General features: G+C 43.8%; 3 protein-coding genes across 3 annotated transcripts; 2 read left to right on the top strand and 1 right to left on the bottom strand.

Moving 5' to 3' along the window:
* Positions 1-206: 206 nt before the first annotated feature.
* si:dkey-222f2.1 (keratin, type II cytoskeletal 8) lies at positions 207-5,105 on the top strand (the record flags this gene model as incomplete). The annotated part of the gene is made up of 7 exons (XM_041891936.1): positions 207-338; positions 1,870-2,078; positions 2,818-2,878; positions 3,574-3,669; positions 3,896-4,060; positions 4,463-4,588; positions 4,869-5,105. Coding segments are annotated over exons 1-7 (1,011 nt in total), but the record flags the coding sequence as incomplete, so codon positions are not given.
* Positions 5,106-7,168: 2,063 nt separating this feature from the next.
* LOC121577943 (pre-miRNA 5'-monophosphate methyltransferase) lies at positions 7,169-9,031 on the bottom strand. The gene is made up of 2 exons (XM_041891935.1): positions 8,750-9,031; positions 7,169-8,520 (listed from the first exon to the last, which is right to left on the bottom strand). Exons 1-2 carry the CDS (start codon positions 8,954-8,956, stop codon positions 7,927-7,929), a joined length of 801 nt encoding a protein of 266 aa, XP_041747869.1. The 5' UTR covers positions 8,957-9,031; the 3' UTR covers positions 7,169-7,926.
* A 34-nt stretch (positions 9,032-9,065) lies between these two features.
* On the top strand, positions 9,066-10,039 carry LOC121577945 (cytochrome c oxidase assembly protein COX14). The gene is made up of 2 exons (XM_041891937.1): positions 9,066-9,175; positions 9,476-10,039. Exon 2 carries the CDS (start codon positions 9,489-9,491, stop codon positions 9,666-9,668), a length of 180 nt encoding a protein of 59 aa, XP_041747871.1. The 5' UTR covers positions 9,066-9,175; positions 9,476-9,488; the 3' UTR covers positions 9,669-10,039.
* The last annotated feature ends 10,306 nt before the right edge of the window (positions 10,040-20,345 follow it).

Below are 20,345 nucleotides of genomic sequence, written 5' to 3'. Positions count from 1 at the left end.
CCAAAACATGATCTGTAAGCATCACTCTGATTCTCACACCTCTCCATCTCTCCCTCTCTGATTCTCAATCCTCTCCATCTCTCCCTCTCCACCTCTCTGTCTACAACTCTCCCTCCACCTCTCCCCTCTCCTTCTTCCCTTCCACCATGAGCCTGAGGTCCAAGCATATCTCCAGCTCCAGTGGCCACCACAGCAGCCCTCTCCACTCTGTCTCAGTCATCATGAGCCTGCTGGCCCCTCTCAACCTGGAGATCGACCCCAACCTGCAGGTCACCCGCATCCATGAGAAGGACCAGATCAAGGGCCTCAACAACCGCGTCGCCTCCTTCATCGACAAGGTCTGTGTGGTTGTCGCTTATGATTATGAAGGTCTCTTTTTTACTTAATCAGGATAGTCCACACAGTAGCAATAATTGAACTGTTTTCCAGGGAGTCTTATGTCTATAATGGTTTTCCTCTGTCTGAATGAGCTACAACAGGACTGAAAGCCAACTTGGTTTAGCCATTGATTGGAAAAAGGCAGAACAAACAGTGATTGCCATCTGTTTATTTTTTCATTACCACATTAAAGTAACAGTCTATGACAAATCAAATTCAAATGTATTTAATAAAGCCATTTTTTACATCAACAGTTGTCACAAAGAGCTTATACAGATACCCAGCCTAAAACCCCAAACACCAAGCAATGCAGATGTGGAAGCACAGTGGCTAGGAAAAACTCCCCAGAAAGGCAGGAACCTAGGAAGAAACCTAGAGAGGAACCAGACTCTGAGGGGTGGCCAGTCCTCTTCTGGCTGTGCCGGGTGGAGATTATAAGAGTACATGGCCATTAAGGCCAGATCGTTCTTCAAGATGTTCAAACGTTCATAGATGACCAGCAGGGTCAAAGGATAATCACAGTGGTTATAGAGGGTGCAACAGGTCAGCACCTCAGGAGCAAAGATGATGAAAGTAAAGGATTTTTTGATTGTTTGTTGTTCTGTACTTCGTTTGACTTTGACTTCGTATATCAGTTGGACTCGTGCTAACCCATGAAAACAAAGTCACCTGCTCTTTCACAGCCGGTGGTCAACGATACACCACTTAGCTTACATCATATCTGACGTTTCTCACGGAATGGCTAACAGAGTCACATTAGAGGCTTTGTGCCTGTTCTACTCTACGGATCACCAGGCTAGTGCACAGCCCTAAGCTTCCTGCAATAACAAACTCCTATTCGTCTCAGGAGTTAACCTGAACCCTAGACATTTTTGAGACAAACCATGCCCTATTGGTGCAGGGGATTTGGGATGCGAAGCCCATTTAAAGATGTCTAATAACAAGTAAAATATATTTAAAGCACCATCCCATGTCCCATTTCTCTCAGCTCATTCAGCTGAGCAATCGGGGGAGAAGGGCCTTGGTCAGGGAGGTGACCAAGAACCGATGGTCACTCTGACAGCACTCCAGAGTTCCTCTGTGGAGATGGGAGAACTTTCCAGAAGACAACCATCTCTGCAGTACTCCACCAATCAGGCCTTTATGGTAGAGTGGCCAGATAGAAGCCACTCCTCAGTAAAAGGCACATGACAGCCCGCTTGGAGTTTGCCAAAAGGCACCTAAAGGACTCTCAGACTATGAGAAACAAGATTCTCTCCACATCTGGAGGAAACCTGCCACCATCCCTACGGTGAAGCATGGTGGTGGCAGCATCATGCTGTGGGGATGTTTTTCAGCGGCAGGGACTTGGAGACTAGTCAGAGAAAATCCACCGTGACCAAAATGGGGTATCTTTGAATCAAAGAGAAAGGCCTCTCTTCAGGGCCACTGAAGACCCTGCATTACCACGTGCTATTTCCTCAACTATCTGCTTCTCTTTTCTCCCTGTAGGTGCGTTTCCTGGAGCAACAGAATAAGATGTTAGAGACTAAGTCTGACCTGCTGCACGGTAAGCAGACGGGCCACTCCAACATCGAGCCGCTGTTCGAGGCCTACATGGCCAACCTCCGCCGCCAGATGGACGTGGTCAGCAACAACAAGACCAAGCTGGACGGAGAGTTGAGGAACATGCAAGGTCTGGTAGAGGACTTCAAACACAAGTAGGAGTCTGTCTGTTCTGTTTCTCTGTCTGTCTGTGTCTGTCTGTCTGTCTGGACGGAGAGCTGAGGAACATGCAAGGTCTGGTAGAGGACTTCAAACACATGTAGGAGTCTGTCTGTTCTGTTTCTCTGTCTGTCTGTGTCTGTCTGTCTGTCTGTCTGTCTGGACGGAGAGCTGAGGAACATGCAAGGTCTGGTGGAGGACTTCAAACACAAGTAGGAGTCTGTCTGTTCTGTTTCTCTGTCTGTCTGTGTCTGTCTGTCTGTCTGTCTGTCTGGACGGAGAGCTGAGGAACATGCAAGGTCTGGTGGAGGACTTCAAACACAAGTAGGAGTCTGTATCTATCTGTCTATCTATCTGTATGTCTATCTATCTGTATGTATGTATGTCTGTCTGTCTGTCAGACTGTTTGTCTCTCTCTGTCTGGACTGAGAGCTGAGGAACATGCAGTGTGTGGTGGAAGACTTCCAACACAAGTAGGAACACCTCTAGTTATTTTACCAGGAACGTTGGTTGAGTTCTATTCGTTCTCTTTTTATCTGGCAATGACCTGGGGAAGAGTTGTCAGCGAGAGGGGTTTAGTCTGCAGTTTCATGGAGAAACTCCTGGCCCGGATTATGACTCATTTATTATCTGGTGTCATTTTAACACTGACTAATAACAAAGTGTGACAGAAGATGATCAAAGCCAGAACCTTTCTGACCACAGCCAGTCTCGTGTCATTCTGGTCTTACCTAGACACCAAGATGAGATCAACAAGAGACACAATATGGAGAACGAATTTGTAAATCTGAAAAAGGTGAGAACATCACATTTCTCCAGTGACACCTGAATTGTGTTTTAATGGTGCAGTCTCTGAAGTATAACATTGATGCCTTTGGACTCCTTTATGGACACAATATCATTCTATGACATCAACTTGATGTTGTATTCAGCGATACAGTGCTGCACCATGAGAGTGAGGTTAAGTTAGACAAACACTGCAGATGAAAGGGCACAGAGAGACAGAGACAACAATATGACCAAACCTGCCCCACCTTCTGCGAGATGAAAAAAACATAAGCTCATAGGTATCATATCACCACTGAAAAACGAAAGAACTGGACATGGGGTGTGTCGGGGGGGTCAAAGAACATGTCAAACCACCATGTAAAACGGGTGTGTCGGGGGGGTCAGAGAACATGTCAAACCACCATGTCAAAACCAATTTCAGCCTAACTAGTTGCCTTGCAATGAAACAATCAGTCTTCGATAAATTGCGACTGGTATGATTGGACAAGGTACTTTTACATTTACATTTTAGTCATTTAGCAGACGCTCTTATCCAGAGCGACTTACAGGAGCAATTAGGGTTAAGTGCCTTGCTTAAGGGCACATCGACAGATTTTTCACCTAGTCGGCTCGGGGATTAGAACCAGCGACCTTGTACTTGGTGGCCTACTGTTCTTTCAAGGTATTAGGTTTACAAACAGTAGTAGTATGTTGTCCTATCAGGATGTGGACTCAGCATACCTGGTGAAAGCAGACCCGGGAGACAAGGTGGGAGCGCTGACTGATGAGATCAACTTCCTCAGGTCCATCTATGAGGAGGTAAGGTCATTACTGTATTACCAAGAAACTACAATCCACAAATGTGGTCCTGTATGGCTCAGGCAGTTGGTGAGAGTGAGGGGCTATCAATGCCAAGGTTGTGGGTTCAAATCCTGCAATGATCATATACAAAAAATGTAGGAACTCTCGTTACTGTAAGATCCTTTGGAGTGTTAGAATGTTTGTTTACCTACCCAAATGTTAGTTCACCTCTCCATACATCCAGGAGCTGCGTGAGCTGCAGGCCAGTATCAGGGACACCTCTGTCGTGGTGCAGATGGACAACAGTCGCGACCTCAACATGGACCAGATAGTGGCTGACGTCAAGGCTCAGTACGAGGACATCGCTGTTAAGAGCCGAGAGGAGGCTGAGATGTGGTACAAGTCCAAGGTGAACAACAGTTGGCTATTCTAGGTTTGAAGTGGTTAAGAGGAATTTTGTTTCACTACATGGAAATCAATTCCCATTACACACATACTGAACCGAGCCGTCCTGCTCTGGCCTGGTTACACATCCATCCATAGCAGCTGGAACCATGTTTGAAGGACAATGGGAAAGGAAAAGATCAGAGTCTAAAATGTGTGGTTTGGCAGATAGTGCGAAGAAGATGCAAGAGAACTAGGCCTCTCAGAGTAGGAGTGCTAATCTAGGATCAGTTTATCCTTTTAGATCATAGTGAATAACATTATTTGGACCTGATCCTAGACCAGCAGTCCAACTCTGAGCTACTTTGTGGATACGGGCCCTGATTTTCGGGGCCTTCAAGTAATGCAAGTTGTGTTTTGATCTCAGTTGGATCAGATGGCCACCCAGGCCACGCAGTGTGGAGACGAGCTGAGGAACACCAAGGGAAAGATGGCAGAAATCAACCGCTTGATCGGCCGTCTGCAGAGTGAGATGGAGGCTGTCAAACAACAGGTAGTTCACTTATTATATAATGCTATATGGTTTAACTGCTTTGAGGCACAGTAATTTCAAACAAAAACATGTATGCAGTACATACCCTGCCAGATGGGATCTACTTTATCGGATATAAGATTCAGCAGCCATGCCATGGAGTGCCACTTGGTGTGTAAGTCGCTCTGGATAAGAGCGTCTGCTAAATGACTAAAATGTAAATGTAAATGTAAGCAAGAAAGTAATGCCATGGAGTTGATGCAACCTTAACCCTGGTGTTGATGTCCCTAATGTCCCGTAGCGTGTCAACCTGGATAACCAGGTCGCTGATGCTGAGGGCCGCGGGGAGCTGGCTGTGAAGGAGGTTAAATCCAAGATCAGAGATCTGGAGGATGCTCTGCAGAGGGCCAAGCAGGACATGGTCAGGCAGCTCAGAGAGTACCAGGACCTGATGAACCTCAAGCTGGCCCTGGACATAGAGATAGCCACCTACAGGAAACTACTGGAGGGAGAGGAGGACAGGTATGGAGGGAGAGGAGGACAGGTATTGAGGGAGAGGAGGACAGGTAAGGAGGGAGAGGAGGACAGGTATGGGGAGAGAGGAGGACAGGTATGGAGGGAGAGGAGGACAGGTATGGAGGGAGAGGAGGACAGGCAAGGAGGGAGAGGAGGACAGGTATGGAGGGAGAGGAGGACAGGCAAGGAGGGAGAGGAGGACAGGTATGGGGAGAGAGGAGGACAGGTAAGGAGGGAAAGGAGGACAGGTATGGCGGTAGAGGAGGACAGGTACGGAGGGAGAGGAGGACAGGTATGGAGGTATGGAGGGAGAGGAGGACAGGTATGGAGGGAGAGGAGGACAGGTACGGAGGGAGAGGAGGACAGGTATGGAGGTATGGAGGGAGAGAAGGACAAACCCCTTGAGTTTTTCCATGTTTTGTTACGTTACAGCCTTATTCTAAAATTGATTAAATAAATAACAATTATCATCAATCAACACACAATACCCAATACTGACAAAGTGAAAACAAGTTTTTAGATTTTTTTGCAAATGTATTAAAAATAAACAACTGAAATACCACATATTCAGACCCTTTGCTATGAGACTCGAAATTGAGCTCAGGTGCGTTCTGTTTCCATTGATCATCCTTGAGATGTTTCTACAACTTAATTGGAGTCCACCTGTGGTAAATTCAATTGATTGGACATGATTTGGAAAGGCACACACCTGTGTATATAATGTCCATAGAGCTCCGATACAGGATTGTCGAGGTACAGATCAGGGGAAGGGTACCAAAAAATGTCTGCAGCATTGAAGGTCCCCGAGAACACAGTGGCCTCCATCATTCTTAAATGGAAGAAGTTTGGAATCACCAAGACTCTTCCTAGAGTTGGCCGCCCAGCCAAACTGAGCACTCGGGGGAGAAGGGCCTTGGTCAGGGATGTGACCAAGAACATGATGGTCACTCTGACAGAGCTCCAGAGTTCCTCTGCGGAGATGGGAGAACCTTCCAGAAGGACAACCATCTCTGCAGCACTCCACCAATCAGGCCTTTATGGTAGAGTGGCCAGACGGAAGCCACTCCTCAGTAAAAGGCACATGACAGCCTGCTTGGAGTTTGCCAAAACGCACCTAAAGGACTCTCAGATCATGAGAAACAAGATTCTCTGGTCTGATGAAACCAAGATTGAAGTCGTTGGCCTGGATGCCAAGCGTCACATCTGGAGGTGAAGCATGTTGGTGGCAGCATCATGCTGTGGGGATGTTTTTCAACGTCAGGGACTTGGAGACTAGTCAGGAAGGAGCCTGTAATGTAACAAAATGTGTAAAAAGTCAAGGGGGTCTGAATACTTTCCGAATGCACTGTAAATATACAGTTTATAGAGGTTTTATACAAATGTTCTGTATAAATAGCCTCTAAAATATATGTTAACAGACCATAAATCTACATGTTTGTTTTTGTGGAAAGCTATTATATGATACAGTATCAGTACCTGTTGCATTTACAACTTGTATAAGTCCTATCATCAACTGATTTCAGCCAGTGTATGGCTGTGGATTGACTGCATTGTTGGAATGGAATGTTAGCATATTGGCAGTTAATTTGAAAAATCATTCCTCTAAAACTGACTGGCTAGCTAATAAAAATAAAGTGCAGATAAATTCATTATTTTACATAATATCTTATCACAGCAGTAGCAAACCATGGTTGACCAACTCCCTGACCTTTATACCGTCATAAGAAGGTTCATGTCCATTCTAGTATTCTAATTCTTAATTCTATGCTCTAACCATTAGACTGCCACTGGTGTGTTCTATTCAGGTTCTAAAAGTAGCAGTAACAAATCCCAAGCTGCTGATTAAAACGACTGAACAAAGAGATAACTCCAGATTCAGCTCTCACTGAAGAACCCTCAGATCCTTCTGGCTGAGGATGAAGAACCGTTACCGGTATGTGAGAGTTTATATCAGATCAATTTCACATGTATTGCTCCTTTTGTTTATCTACATTCTGTAATGAGCATGGAGAGTATACCATAAGATTATGATTCACCATCTAATAGTTTTGATTTTGTAGCTAGTTGTTTGTAGCTAGTTGTTTGTAGCTACAAACTTTTGATTGTTCTTTCTGTAAAGAAAACACAAATTGTATGACAAACTTGACAAATATGTTTTTTCCTCACCACAGTTTCAACTGGTCATTTCATGTCAATGTCAAATATTTTTTACATTACAATTAACACAGCTCGTGCTACTTGCTGTAACACATGGGATGCTGTAGAAGTTTTTAAATAAAGAACAAGAGAGTACTCAATGGCTATAATGTAAATAAAAAAGCTTCATCCTCAGGCAGAGAGAGAATGGTTATTTTCTAATAATTTAATATGAACTTTGAGAGAGATCCCTGAAGGAAGGGGGTCATGTTATTTGAAGAGATATCATGCTTTGGAGTAGTAAATTCATGTTTTTTTACATCCCAAAAAATAAAAGATCAAATTAATTTCTCAGAGAGACATACACACATATATTCACACATTGTTGATTAATAACTGTTAGCCAAAACATACCCACTATGAAGAAGAAAATAGAGCAAGATCAGTTAAATGTATAGCTGAAAGCATGCACTAGGTATGGTGGTATTACAAGTAGTAACAAAATAGTATTATTGCCTCCTAGTGTTCAATCGAAATACTGGTCCTTCACTGTGCTTAAAGACTCAGAATCTGGAGTTCCTTCCCTGCACATACACATTTCCTGAGGACCTTGTCACTTCATTGTCAAGGAAGACATTTTCAAAGGTTTTCAGATGACTCCTTTATGACAATCATTATAACAGATACTACAAGTCCAGTCACTTTATCTACTGGGATAGATGTAGGTCTACCGTCTCGCTTCTCCTGAAGAGCAGCAATCTACGATCCCAGCTGGTACTACCAAAACACTGCATCAGTGCCATCCCACAGTGTTTCTCTAAGTGTTCCCTGGCTTGTTCTGCCACATCTCCTCTGATTTTTAACTCCTTGAAGTGGTCAAAGTCAGACCGCCCTAGCTTCCTCAGCCTCCTGGCAGCTGAGCGGTAGCACTTCCAGGGCTGGGCCTCCAGGAGAAGGTGTTGGCTGACGGATGCCAGCCGGGAGAGGAGCCCCAGCAGGGCAGCGTCTCCATGGTTCAGGTGGACCCACATGGTAACAGCCAGGCACAGGGAGAGGTGGAAGCGGAAGCAGCCATGTTGTCTCAGGTAGTCCTGTAGCTGGGTCTGGCTAGCAGCATCCTCAGTGATGTCTAAGGGAATGAACGAGATGCTCTGGGGGAAAGGGTTGGTCTGTTGGGCACGGAGGATCAGGGTTTCGTCCAGGTCGAAGCCAAGGAGCTGAAGATCACTGTCGGGTGGTGTTGTAGCGTCTTCAGATAGGACCCTCTGTTGGAGGTGTCTGTACAATGCCACTGTCAGTTCCTGTTATATATTACACATGGATAGATGAGAAAAATACTTCATTAGTGTCAGACAATTGACTCAAAGTATTCAATGACCGATGATGAAACTCAGTGATTGTTCACTTAACTTGTGTGGGTGGTAGATCAATTTGTAAAGGATGGCTAACATGATTAAATCTTTCTGTGGCTAACGTTAGCTGGCTAACTTAGCTAGCGTTAGCTGGCTAACTTAGCTAGCATTAACTTACCCCTGAATTGCAGCCGACATCCAGCATCAATATGGTTTCACTGCTGTCTTTGCCATACCCCAAATCCTGAATAAGTGTGGTGGGAATGAGGCTTAGACGGTTCTCTGGTGGGTTGAATGTGTAATAGTTTATAAAATTGCCGTAAGGCGCTGCACCGGGATCATCTTTTTCATCCAGAACGTCACTCTCTGCTCCACATGTTGCCATCGTTCTTCTCACGTGTGCAGCATCAAAATACGTCCGACCTAGGAAACATGTACAGAACGTCTATACGGCTCCACCCACTACTGATTACTCAAGAACCGAATGACTTTTGACCCTCGCAAGACTCCATTGCTTTCAGTTACGGAAAAAGTTAGCTAGCTAGGTGTGTTGACATTGAGAGGGGTATCATTAATCTGACTATCGTTCTCTTTTACAAGAAAGGTAAGCAACAATGCAATTTACATAGCAATAATCTGAAACTGGAAATTCATAGAATTTTGATGTCATTTGTTGATAATAGCTTGCTAACCTTGATAGCTAGCCAATTGTTAGCTAGCTAACCTAGCTGGCTAGCTAAATTCCATCAGATACCCTGTGTCTTTAACTAACATCTGATAGTGTTATAATTTTTTGTTGAAATGTAAACAAGGAGATGTATGTAGCCAGCTACTCTTCGTTGTACTACAACTTGTAGTTGCTGGATAACCTCCTCAGAGACCCACATGTATTTGGTTCCGCCAGGAACACCATCACCATGTTGACCACCGCAAAGCGTCTCGCCGACTTCGGATACCGGGGGTTTTCTGCCTCGATGATGCTGTTGACACTCTACGGGGGATACCTGTGTACCATGCGGGGATACCGCTACATGAACAAGCAAAAAGAGCTGCAGGTAGCGGCAGAAAACCAAGACGTGGAAGCCCTCAAGCCATAGAGGACTGGAACTGGATAGTTTGTCCACAAAATCATGGACATTTCTGTTCCTCCCATGGGACTTTTATGTGATAACTGTATTTGGGTGTGGAAGTTTTGTGTGCCCAGAAGAGTAAAGGAGAATCTACTCTTCATTTGCTGTCAACTTCATCCTTTGTCTGCTAAAAGGAGAGTGGGCAGAGGACTGGAGTTGACTGAAAAATGAGTTGACCCCTTCCAGCTTAAACTAAATGTCAAATCTGTCTCCTATCATAACTCTCTCAGGACACACTGAATCACGGTTTGTGTGGTGGGATATTCAAAGTTATGTTACAACCATTAATATGAATAAAAACATCTCTAATATGAATTAAAACATCTTACACAAATAAACATCTATTTTGGTCTCTGTACTCAACACTCACAACACACCAATGGATGATCTCCACTGAAGAGGATTGTGTTGGCTTCTTCACATTAAATTCATATGCATTTTTACCAATTACATTGAGGCAAAGACATTTTAAAACATTAAACATTCATAACAATTCAATAAACATTGGTCTCATATTAATAATATAGAAACAGTCAAAACAGAACAGAAACAAACAAAAACAAAGTAACTGAACAATTAATTCTTAAAATATACAGTAGTAACTCAAGTCCACCTGACCAATAAAACAGGGCGAGAAGAGAAACTGCAGCATCACATTAAAAAAAATGGGACTACTAACAAACATTCTATGCACATAAGGTACTGCAAATATCTACAGATCTACTTGACATCAGGAAATGCAAATATTTGTTTAATCAGTTTTGATTCTCTGGGTCACAGTGTGTCTACTCATCCATTGTCTGTTGTCATAGTTACCGATCTTCTTAAAAGTACTATGATCATTGTCAGTTCTGAAGAAGAAAAATTAAAAAGAGTCAGGTGAATGAAGAAACTGAGTCTTAAACCGTCCAGGGAACTGGATGAGGCTGGAAAAGCGCTTCAAGATGTAATCTAGGATAGGATGAACTAGTAGTGGAAAGGCCTCACAGATATGCCTGATTCTCACTATAGGGCTGACCTGAACAGTACTGGCTCAGATATTGTCCTTTCCAGCACAGTTCCAACAAATAGTGGATGCGCAGCGTAACCAGGCCAGACATATTTGACCTGGCTCGGCTCGGCCCTATAGTGTGAATCAGACAGCAGACTCCTCTCTATCACCTGCTGCTGCTGTGTTTCTGTGGCCAGCTGTTAGTGGTGACGGTGTGGCCATTGGTGCCGTTCTCTGCCTTAGGAGAGAAAGCCATTTTAACCCCCCTGTCGTTGGTCCCGTTGGTGTCAGCCTCCTCTGAGACACCTCTCATCCTTAGACACCTGACAGACAGAAAAATACAATGTTACAATTCAAAGTGAATGACGTGCTTGACATCCTGGAAACATGGTTGCCAGGTCAGAACGAATAAGGCACCTTATTTTCATAGGTAATTACACATAAATTAATAACAGAATCTCTTCATATGTAACCCATTGCCAGTCAAAATGTCACAGACTGCCTTTGTGAATTCTGACTCAAACTGCACATGCTGGAGTTTACCACATTGTTTGGAGGGGAAAGTATATGAAGGCATAAATAAAAGACTTACTGAAGAGAATACATAGTCGTCAGTTAGACAGGGCAAGCAAGCAAAAGAGAAGTGGAGGAGGAAGACTCAGCCGAGAAAGAGAGATGGAAAGATAGGAGGATCCCTCTCACCCCAGAGAGAAAAGAAAGGAGCCATCTCTGCAGAGAGAAAGAGAAGGAAAGGTATGAAGCAATATATAACGTGTTATTCCGTAGTCCTTCCATAGCCTCCAACATGCAACAGGTGTTGTTATTTATAGCCTGAGCTGAGGTCTGACATGATGGAACTTCCACTCCTGAGGTTCTCAAGTCTGGGCCTGTATTCACAACAGTCTCCGAGTAACATTGCTGATATAGCATCAGTTGTGTCTTTTAGATCATAATGAATAAGATTATACGAACAGGAAGGACCTGATCCTAGATCAGCACTTCTACTCTTGAGACGCTTTCTTAATACAGGCCCTGTCCTCATACAGGCTCCGACTAGAACCCAGAGTTGTGTCCCTAATCTGGAGAAGTCAGAGCTGTACTACAACTCCCACTCACCTTTCTACATCTGACCTGTACTAGTCCTACATCCCACTCACCTTTCCTCGGACCAAGGCCTTCCCGGCTATGAGGTAGGACCAGATGACGTAAAATAAAATAACAGAAGGGAGGCTGTATAAAGGGGCGTACCGGTACAGAGTCAATGTGCGGGGGCACCGGCTAGTCGAGGTAATATGTACATGTGGATAGAGTTAAAGTGACTATGCATAAATAATAAACAGAGTATCAGCAGCGTAAAAGAGGGGGATGGGGTGGGGGGGGCAGTGCAAATAGTCCGGGTAGCCATGATTAGCTGTTCAGGAGTCTTATGGCTTGGGGGTAGAAGCTGTTGAGAAGCCTTTTGGACCTAGACTTGGCGCTCCGGTACCGCTTGCTGTGTGGTAGCAGAGAGAACAGTCTATGACTAGGGTGGCTGGAGTCTTTGACAATTTTGAGGGCCTTCCTCTGACACCGCCTGGTATAGAGGTCCTGGATGGCAGGAAGCTTGGCCCCAGTGATGTACTGGGCTGTACGCACTACCCTCTGTAGTGCCTTGCAGTCGGAGGCCGAGCAGTTGCCATACCAGGCGGTGATGCAACCAGTCAGGATGCTCTCGATGGTGCAGCTGTAGAACATTTTGAGGATCTGAGGACCCATGCCAAATCTTTTCAGTCTCCTGAGGGGGAATAGGCTTTGTCGTGCCCTCTTCACGACTGGTGTGTTTGGACCATGATAGTTCGTTGGTGATGTGGACACCAAGGAACTTGAAGCTCTCAACCTGTTCCACTACAGCCCCGTCGATGAGAATGGGGGCGTGCTCAGTCCTCTTTTTTTCCCTGTAGTCCACAATCATCTCCTCTGTCTTGGTCACGTTGAGGGAGAGGTTGTTATCCTGGCACCACACGGCCAGGCCTCTGACCTCCTCCCTATAGGCTGTCTCATCGTTGTCGGTGATCAGGCCTACCACTGTTGTGTCGTCGGCAAACTTAATGATGGTGTTGGAGTCGTGCCGGGCCATGCAGTCATGTGTGAACAGGGAGTACAGGAGGGGACTGAGCACACACCCCTGAGGGGCCCCTGTGTTTAGGATCAGCGTGGCAGATGTGTTGTTACCTACCCTCACCACCTGGGGGCGGCCCGTCAGGAAGTCCAGGATCCAGTTGCACAGGGAGGTGTTTAGTCCCAGGATCCTTAGCTTAGTGATGAGCTTTGAGGGCACTATGGTGTTGAATGCTGAGCTGTAGTCAATTAATAGCATTCTCACGTAGGTGTTCCTATTGTCCAGGTGGGAAAGGGCAGTGTGGAGTGCAATAGAGATTGTATCATCTGTGGATCTGTTGGGGCGATATGCAAATTGGAGTGGGTCTAGGGTTTCTGGGATAATGGTGTTGATGTGAGCCATGACCAGCCTTTCAAAGCACTTCATGGCTACAGACGTCAGTGCTATGGGTCGGTAGTCATTTAGGCAGGTTATCTTAGTGTCCTTGGGCACGGGGACTATGGTGGTCTGCTTGAAACATGTTGGTATTACAGACTCAGTCAGGGACATGTTGAAAATGTTGGTGAAGACACTTGCCAGTTGGTCAGCACATGCTCGGAGTACACGTCCTGGTAATCCGTCTGGCCCTGCGGCCTTGTGAATCTTGACCTGCTTAAAAGTCTTACTCACATCAGCTACGGAGAGCGTGATCACATAGTCATCCGGAACAGCTGGTGCTCTCATGCATGCTTCAGTGTTGCCTGCCTCGAAGCGAGCATAGAAATGGGTTAGCTCGTCTGTTGGGCTTGTGTCACTGGGCAGCTCGCGGCTGTGCTTCCCTTTGTAGTCTGTAATAGTTTTCAAGCCCTGCCACATCCGACGAGCATCAGAGCCGGTTTAGTACGATTCAATCTTAGTCCTGTATTGACTCTTTGCCTGTTTGATGGTTCGTCGGAGGGCATAGCGGGATTTCTTATAAGCGTCTGGGTTAGAGTCCCGCTCCTTGAAAGCGGCAGCTCTACCCTTTAGCTCAGTGCGGATGTTGCCTGTAATCCATGGCTTCTGGTTGGGGTATGTACGTACGGTCACTTTGGGGACGACATCATCGATGCACTTATTGATGAAGCCAGTGACTGATGTGGTGTACTCCTCAATGCTATCTGAAGAATCCCAGAACATGTTCCAGTCTGTGCCTAGCAAAACAGTCCTGTAGCTTAGCATCTGCGTCATCTGACCACTTTTTTATTAACCGAGTCACTGGTGCTTCCTGCTTTAGTTTTTGCTTATAAGCAGGAATCAGGAGGATAGAGTTATGGTCAGATTTGCCAAATGGAGGGCGAGGGAGAGCTTTGTATGCGTCTCTGTGTGTGGAGTAAAGGTGGTCTAGAGTTTTTTTCCTCTGGTTGCATATTTAACATGCGGGTAGAAATTAGGTAGAACGGATTTAAGTTTCCCTGCATTAAAGTCCCCGGCCACTAGGAGCGCTGCCTCTGGATGAGCGTTTTCCTGTTTAGTTATGGCCTTATACAGCTCATTGAGTGCAATCTTAATGCCAGCATTGGTTTGTGGTGGTAAATAGACAGCTATGAAAAATATAGATGAAAACTCTCTTGGTAAATAGTGTGGTCTACAGCTTATCATAAGGTACTCTACCTCAGGCGAGCAAAACCTCGAGACTTCCTTAGTATTTGATTTTGTGCACCAGCTGTTGTTTCCAAATATACACAGACCGCCACCCCTTGTCTTACCGGAGTCAGCCGTTCTATCCTGCCGATGTAGCGTATAGCCCGCTAGCTGTATGTTGTCCATGTCGTCATTCAGCCACGACTCGGTGAAACATAAGATAAATAATAATAATAATAATAATAATATGCCATTTAGCAGACGCTTTTATCCAAAGCGACTTACAGTCATGCGTGCATACATTTTTGTGTATGGGTGGTCCCGGGGATCGAACCCACTACCTTGGCGTTACAAGCGCCGTGCTCTACCAGCTGAGCTACAGAGGACCACATAATATTACAGTTTTTAATGTCCCGTTGGTAGGATAAGCGTAATCGTAGAAACATAAGATATTACAGTTTTTAATGTCCCGTTGGTAGGATAAGCGTAATCGTAGGTAATCTAATTTATTTTCCAATGATTAAAGATTGGCTAATAGGATTGATGGAAGAGGCCTGTGTGTGTGTGTCCGTCCGTCCATACCCACTCACCTCCAGTAGGAAGTCTGATGCATCGTGGACAATCAATCAATCAATTTTATTTTATATAGCCCTTCTTACATCAGCTAATATCTCGAAGTGCTGTACAGAAACCCAGCCTAAAACCCCAAACAGCTAGTAATGCAGGTGTAGAAGCACGGTGGCTAGGAAAAACTCCCTAGAAAGGGCACACATCACCAGGCTCCCGACACGCAGCATGTTGTTAGCGTAGGAGAAACTGATCAGGCTCACTGTTGCTAGGTGATGGATGAACATGATGGGGAAGTCCTGTAATTCAACAACGAACCAGGAGGAGATTATCACAGCAACTGGGTCATTACAGACCAGTTACAGGGCAATTCTAGAATACTGTTAGATATTGTATGCAGATATGCATTTATATGTTGCGTTAAAATGGCAGATTTCATTTATAGGAACTTCCCATAATAACTCTGCTCAATAATCTATGACTTCCTAGTTTATCTCCTATGAACCTCGATTTACGATTTTCTCACGTTCGATCAGAAAATTATACTTGGAAGTGTGGCAACTCAAGACTACTCTCCTTTCAATGTGTGCAAGTGTTTGTGCCTTTGTAGGGAAAACTAGGAGTTGTGTACTCTCACATGATCTACTCTTCTACAGTAGCAGTAAAACATGATCTACTCTTCTACAGTAGCAGTAAAACATGATCTACTCTTCTACAGTAGCAGTAAAACATGATCTACTCTTCTACAGTAGCAGTAAAACATGATCTACTCTTCTACAGTAGCAGTAAAACATGATCTACTCTTCTACAGTAGCAGTAAAACATGATCTACTCTTCTACAGTAGCAGTAAGACATGATCTACTCTTCTACAGTAGCAGTAAGACATGATCTACTCTTAGTAGCAGTAAGACTCCAGGCATATTCCCTGCTCCTGCTGACTCCATGCTGTTTGGGTGTGTTATTCTGTAACAAGGTGTGTAGGACGGAGTCAGGCGCAGGAGGTGTGAATCAAAGAATATGGTGTATTTGGCCAATACAGCAGTCCGCAGCAATGCGTAAACCAAATACAGTGCGACTTAAATGCGTACTGGGAAAACAAAATACACGGGTGAATATCCCGGCGATAAAAGTAACATAATGCTCAACACGAGCTAGCGACACCTCCACATGGAACAATAACACACAAAGACTTGGGGGAGCAGAGGGAATAATTATACAGAGACTGATGAGGGGATACAGTTGAAGTCGGAAGTCTACATACACCTTAACCAAATACATCTAAACTCAGTTTTTCACAATTCCTGACATTTAATCCTAGTAAAAATCCCCTGTTTTAGGTCAGTTAGGATCACCACTTTATTTTAAGAATGTGAAATGTCAGAATAATAGCAGAGAGAATTATTTATTTTAGCTTTTATTTCTTTCATCACATTCCCAGTGGGTTGCCTTTAAATTGTTTAACTTGGGTCAAACATTTCGGGTAGCCTTCCACAAGCTTCCCACAATAAATTGGGTGAATTCTGGCCTATTCCTCCAGACAGAGCTGGTGTAACTGAGGCAGGTTTGTAGGCCTCCTTGCTCGCACACGCTTTTTCAGTTCTGCCCACAAATGTTCTATAGGATTGAGGTCAGGGCTTTGTGATGGCCACTCCAATACCTTGACTTTGTTGTCCTTAAGCCATTTTGGCACAACTTTGGAAGTATGCTTGGGGTCATTGTCCATTTGGAAGACCCATTTGCGACCAAGCTTTAACTTCCTGACTGATGTCTTGAGATGAAGCTGGTTGAGAGAATGCCAAGAGTGTGGAAAGCTGTCATCAAGGCAAAGGGTGGCTATTTGAATAATCTCAAATATAAAATATATTTTGATTTGTTTAACACTTTTTCAGTTACTACATGACTCCATATGTGTTATTTCATAGTTCTGATGTCTTCACTATTATTCTACAATGTAGAAAATAGTAAAAATAAAGAAAAACCCTTGAATGAGTAGGTGTTCTAAAACTTCTGACCGGTAGAGTATTTATTATCTTGAGAGGTGAGGAAGGATAGAGGTCCCTTACATCCAGAAACAAACCCGTATTCTCTTGAGTGGTGAGGAAAGATACAGTTCCCTTACATCCAGAAACAAACCTGTATTCTCCTGAGACGTGAGGAAGGATAAAGTTCCCTTACATCCAGAAACAAACCTGTATTCTCCTGAGACGTGAGGAAGGATAAAGTTCCCTTACATCCAGAAACAAACCTGTATTCTCCTGAGACGTGAGGAAGGATAAAGTTCCCTTACATCCAGAAACAAACCTGTATTCTCCTGAGACGTGAGGAAGGATAAAGTTCCCTTACATCCAGAAACAAACCTGTATTCTCCTGAGACGTGAGGAAGGATAAAGTTCCCTTACATCCAGAAACAAACCTGTATTCTCCTGAGACGTGAGGAAGGATAAAGTTCCCTTACATCCAGAAACAAACCCGTATTCTCCTGTATGGTGAGGAAGGATAAAGCTCCCTTACATCCAGAAACAAACCTGTATTCTCCTGAGACGTGAGGAAGGATAAAGTTCCCTTACATCCAGAAACAAACCTGTATTCTCCTGAGACGTGAGGAAGGATAAAGTTCCCTTACATCCAGAAACAAACCTGTATTCTCCTGAGACGTGAGGAAGGATAAAGTTCCCTTACATCCAGAAACAAACCCGTATTCTCCTGAATGGTGAGGAAGGATTAAGTTCCTTTACATCCAGAAACAAACCCCTTGCCCTTGGGCTGCCCATCTCCTTTGCATTGGTGAAGATCTGGGGCGGTATCAAGCATCTCAGAGTAGATCTAATCTAGGATCAGGTCCCCCCTGCCCATTTAATCAACCTGGACTCAGGGGTAGACGTAACATAGTAAATGTACATCTGGGACCCTCCAATTAGTATGATATGTTACGTTTCATATGGTATGTATCAATTTGTGGATGTCCATCATGCATTTTGTATGATGTGTTACAAATTATAATTTGTATGATATGTTACAAATTGCAATTCATACAATATGTTACGAATTGCAATTGTACAATTTGTTACGAATATGCAAACGCGTGATATGTTAAGAATTCCAATTTGTTGTGGCTAACGTTAGGTTGGCTAGGGGTTATGGTTAGGTTAAAGGGTTAATGTTAAGGGAAGGGTTAGCTAACATATTAAGTAGTTGCAAAGTAGCTAAAACGTAGTTGCAACGTTGCTAATTAGCTGAAATGCTAAAGTTGTCCGTGATGAGATTTGAACATGCAACCTATGGGTTGCTAGACATTCGCTTTATACGCCCACCCATCCAACCATAACCTTCTGTCTTATGGAACCATACAAAGTGTAACATATCATACTAATTTGAATCTCCCGGATTTACTTTTACTATGTTACGTTTAGTCTCTGAGACCAGCCTGATGTTATTTTCAAAATGTAGGCCTATCCTAAAACATCACTCCTACTCTGAGACACTATGAATAAGGGCACTAAAAGTATGACCGACGTGGTGAAATGCACACAATGTCCAGAGCCACAATGAAAAGCCTACAATTTCACTCTTCAGCGTCACAATACTTTGCCTATGATTTCAACCTAACTAAGCCCTAAAACTCTCAAAAGTGAAACAGGCAACTGTTTCGATGCTGTGTCAGTTTCTCCGTTACAAGGGTCTGTTATAACCAGCTTATAAATGTTCACTCTCTCCAGCAGTTTTAAAGCTATAATTGACAGGCGTGATTTGAATTGCAGGCCCCACCTCCCGCCCGCTATTCACAGAGGTATTTTTTTTATTGTATTTTTTATTTAACCTTTATTTAACCAGGTAAGCCAGTTGAGAACAAGTTGTCATTTACAACTGCGACCTGGCCAAGATAAAGCAAAGCAGTGCGAATGTAGGGATCATTGATGGAATCCTGTTAATTTGGCAGCCTGCAGCCACCTAGCTAGCTAGCGTTCTTGTCAAAAGACAAGATAATCAATAATGATCAGTGATTAAAATCGCGTGCTCAAGATTGGTTGAATGTAAGGTAGTAGGGGGTAACTAGCCCCTGCTTGCATCAAATCTCCTCTTAGTGCGGATATTAATGGTGACATGTGCAACACCATTTCCCCCACATATTTTGTTTGAATCATTAAAATAAAACAACTAGCTTTTAAGTATTACTTACTAAATAATTTCTAAATAAAACGGATTAAATGGATTTTAACACACTTGTGTGAAACCCTATGCCATAATCTTCTACCGGGGTAACTGCCACTGAAAAAGTGTAAACTGTAGCCATTTATTTCCCTTTATAGTTTATTCGCCTAAGCATGACCTTCATCCACATACCAATTTTTTTTCAAAATGTTGCTTTTTTTTGGTCAGCAATTAGGCATTGTCCTTAGGGGGGGCTAGTTACCCCCTAGTACCCTATGTTGTATGTAGAAAATTGTCTTGCCCCAGAGAGTTGACTTTACAAGCTGAACAAGATGATGGCACCACCAAGCGGCCATCCATAGTATTACAAGGGAGACGTTCTGAAATGTCATGATTATCCCCCATTTCGATCAACCGACACCAAGAGTTCCATATAGCGCCATCTCACACCACGTGTGAATTAATTGTCACGTGTGCGTACCATGATCATCTAATGTAATTATCCACTGACTTCAAAATAATATGTTTGCCGACAATTGTTCTCATCAGCAGCTTACGCTTTAGCAGCCTACAGAGGATCCTTACATTCAGGAGCCTCTGTATCTCAATAGACCATGGCGCATGTAACGCCAAGGTAGTGGGTTCGATCCCCAGGACCACCCATACGTAAAAATGTATGCGCACATGACTGTAAGTCGTTTGGATAAAAGAGTCTGCTAAATAGCTTATTATTATTAGCCTAATGAACCAAATGATTACAATATCTTAAGGACATTATCAACATAAATATTTAACTTATTGTCTGTTATCAACATTATATGGGTATAATAGGCATTTATCTAAGAAAATTTCCGAACAAATTTACCATTTTCATTCGCTATAGAAATACATGTAGGCCTAAAAACGTAAATGCTGAGGATATGGCTTTTGCACGCGCCATTATTCCTCTCGAAAAAGTTGACAATCCCCAAATGCGAATGAATGTGCATTCATTAACATACGTAAAGAACGGAGGCGCAGTCTGGTAAAAATAATCATCTGAAAGCGTCTCCATAATAATGGACGAATCAACTGACACACAAGACCAATATGTTCTTCATATTTTGTGGGAGAGCTAGATGAAGAAGACGTAAAAAATTGTTCTGGCTGATACAGGCAGGGAACTATTCAGGCAGTGAACTATTCAACATTGTTCCGTGTACCTGCGCTGTGTGGAGGCGGAAAAGCGTAACTCTC

This window comes from Coregonus clupeaformis, chromosome 12 (assembly GCF_020615455.1).
Source record: "Coregonus clupeaformis isolate EN_2021a chromosome 12, ASM2061545v1, whole genome shotgun sequence".
In the NCBI taxonomy this organism is placed as follows: Eukaryota; Metazoa; Chordata; class Actinopteri; order Salmoniformes; family Salmonidae; genus Coregonus; species Coregonus clupeaformis.
The sequence above is the reverse complement of the archived record's forward strand: the minus strand, read 5'-3'. Positions and strand labels throughout refer to the sequence as shown.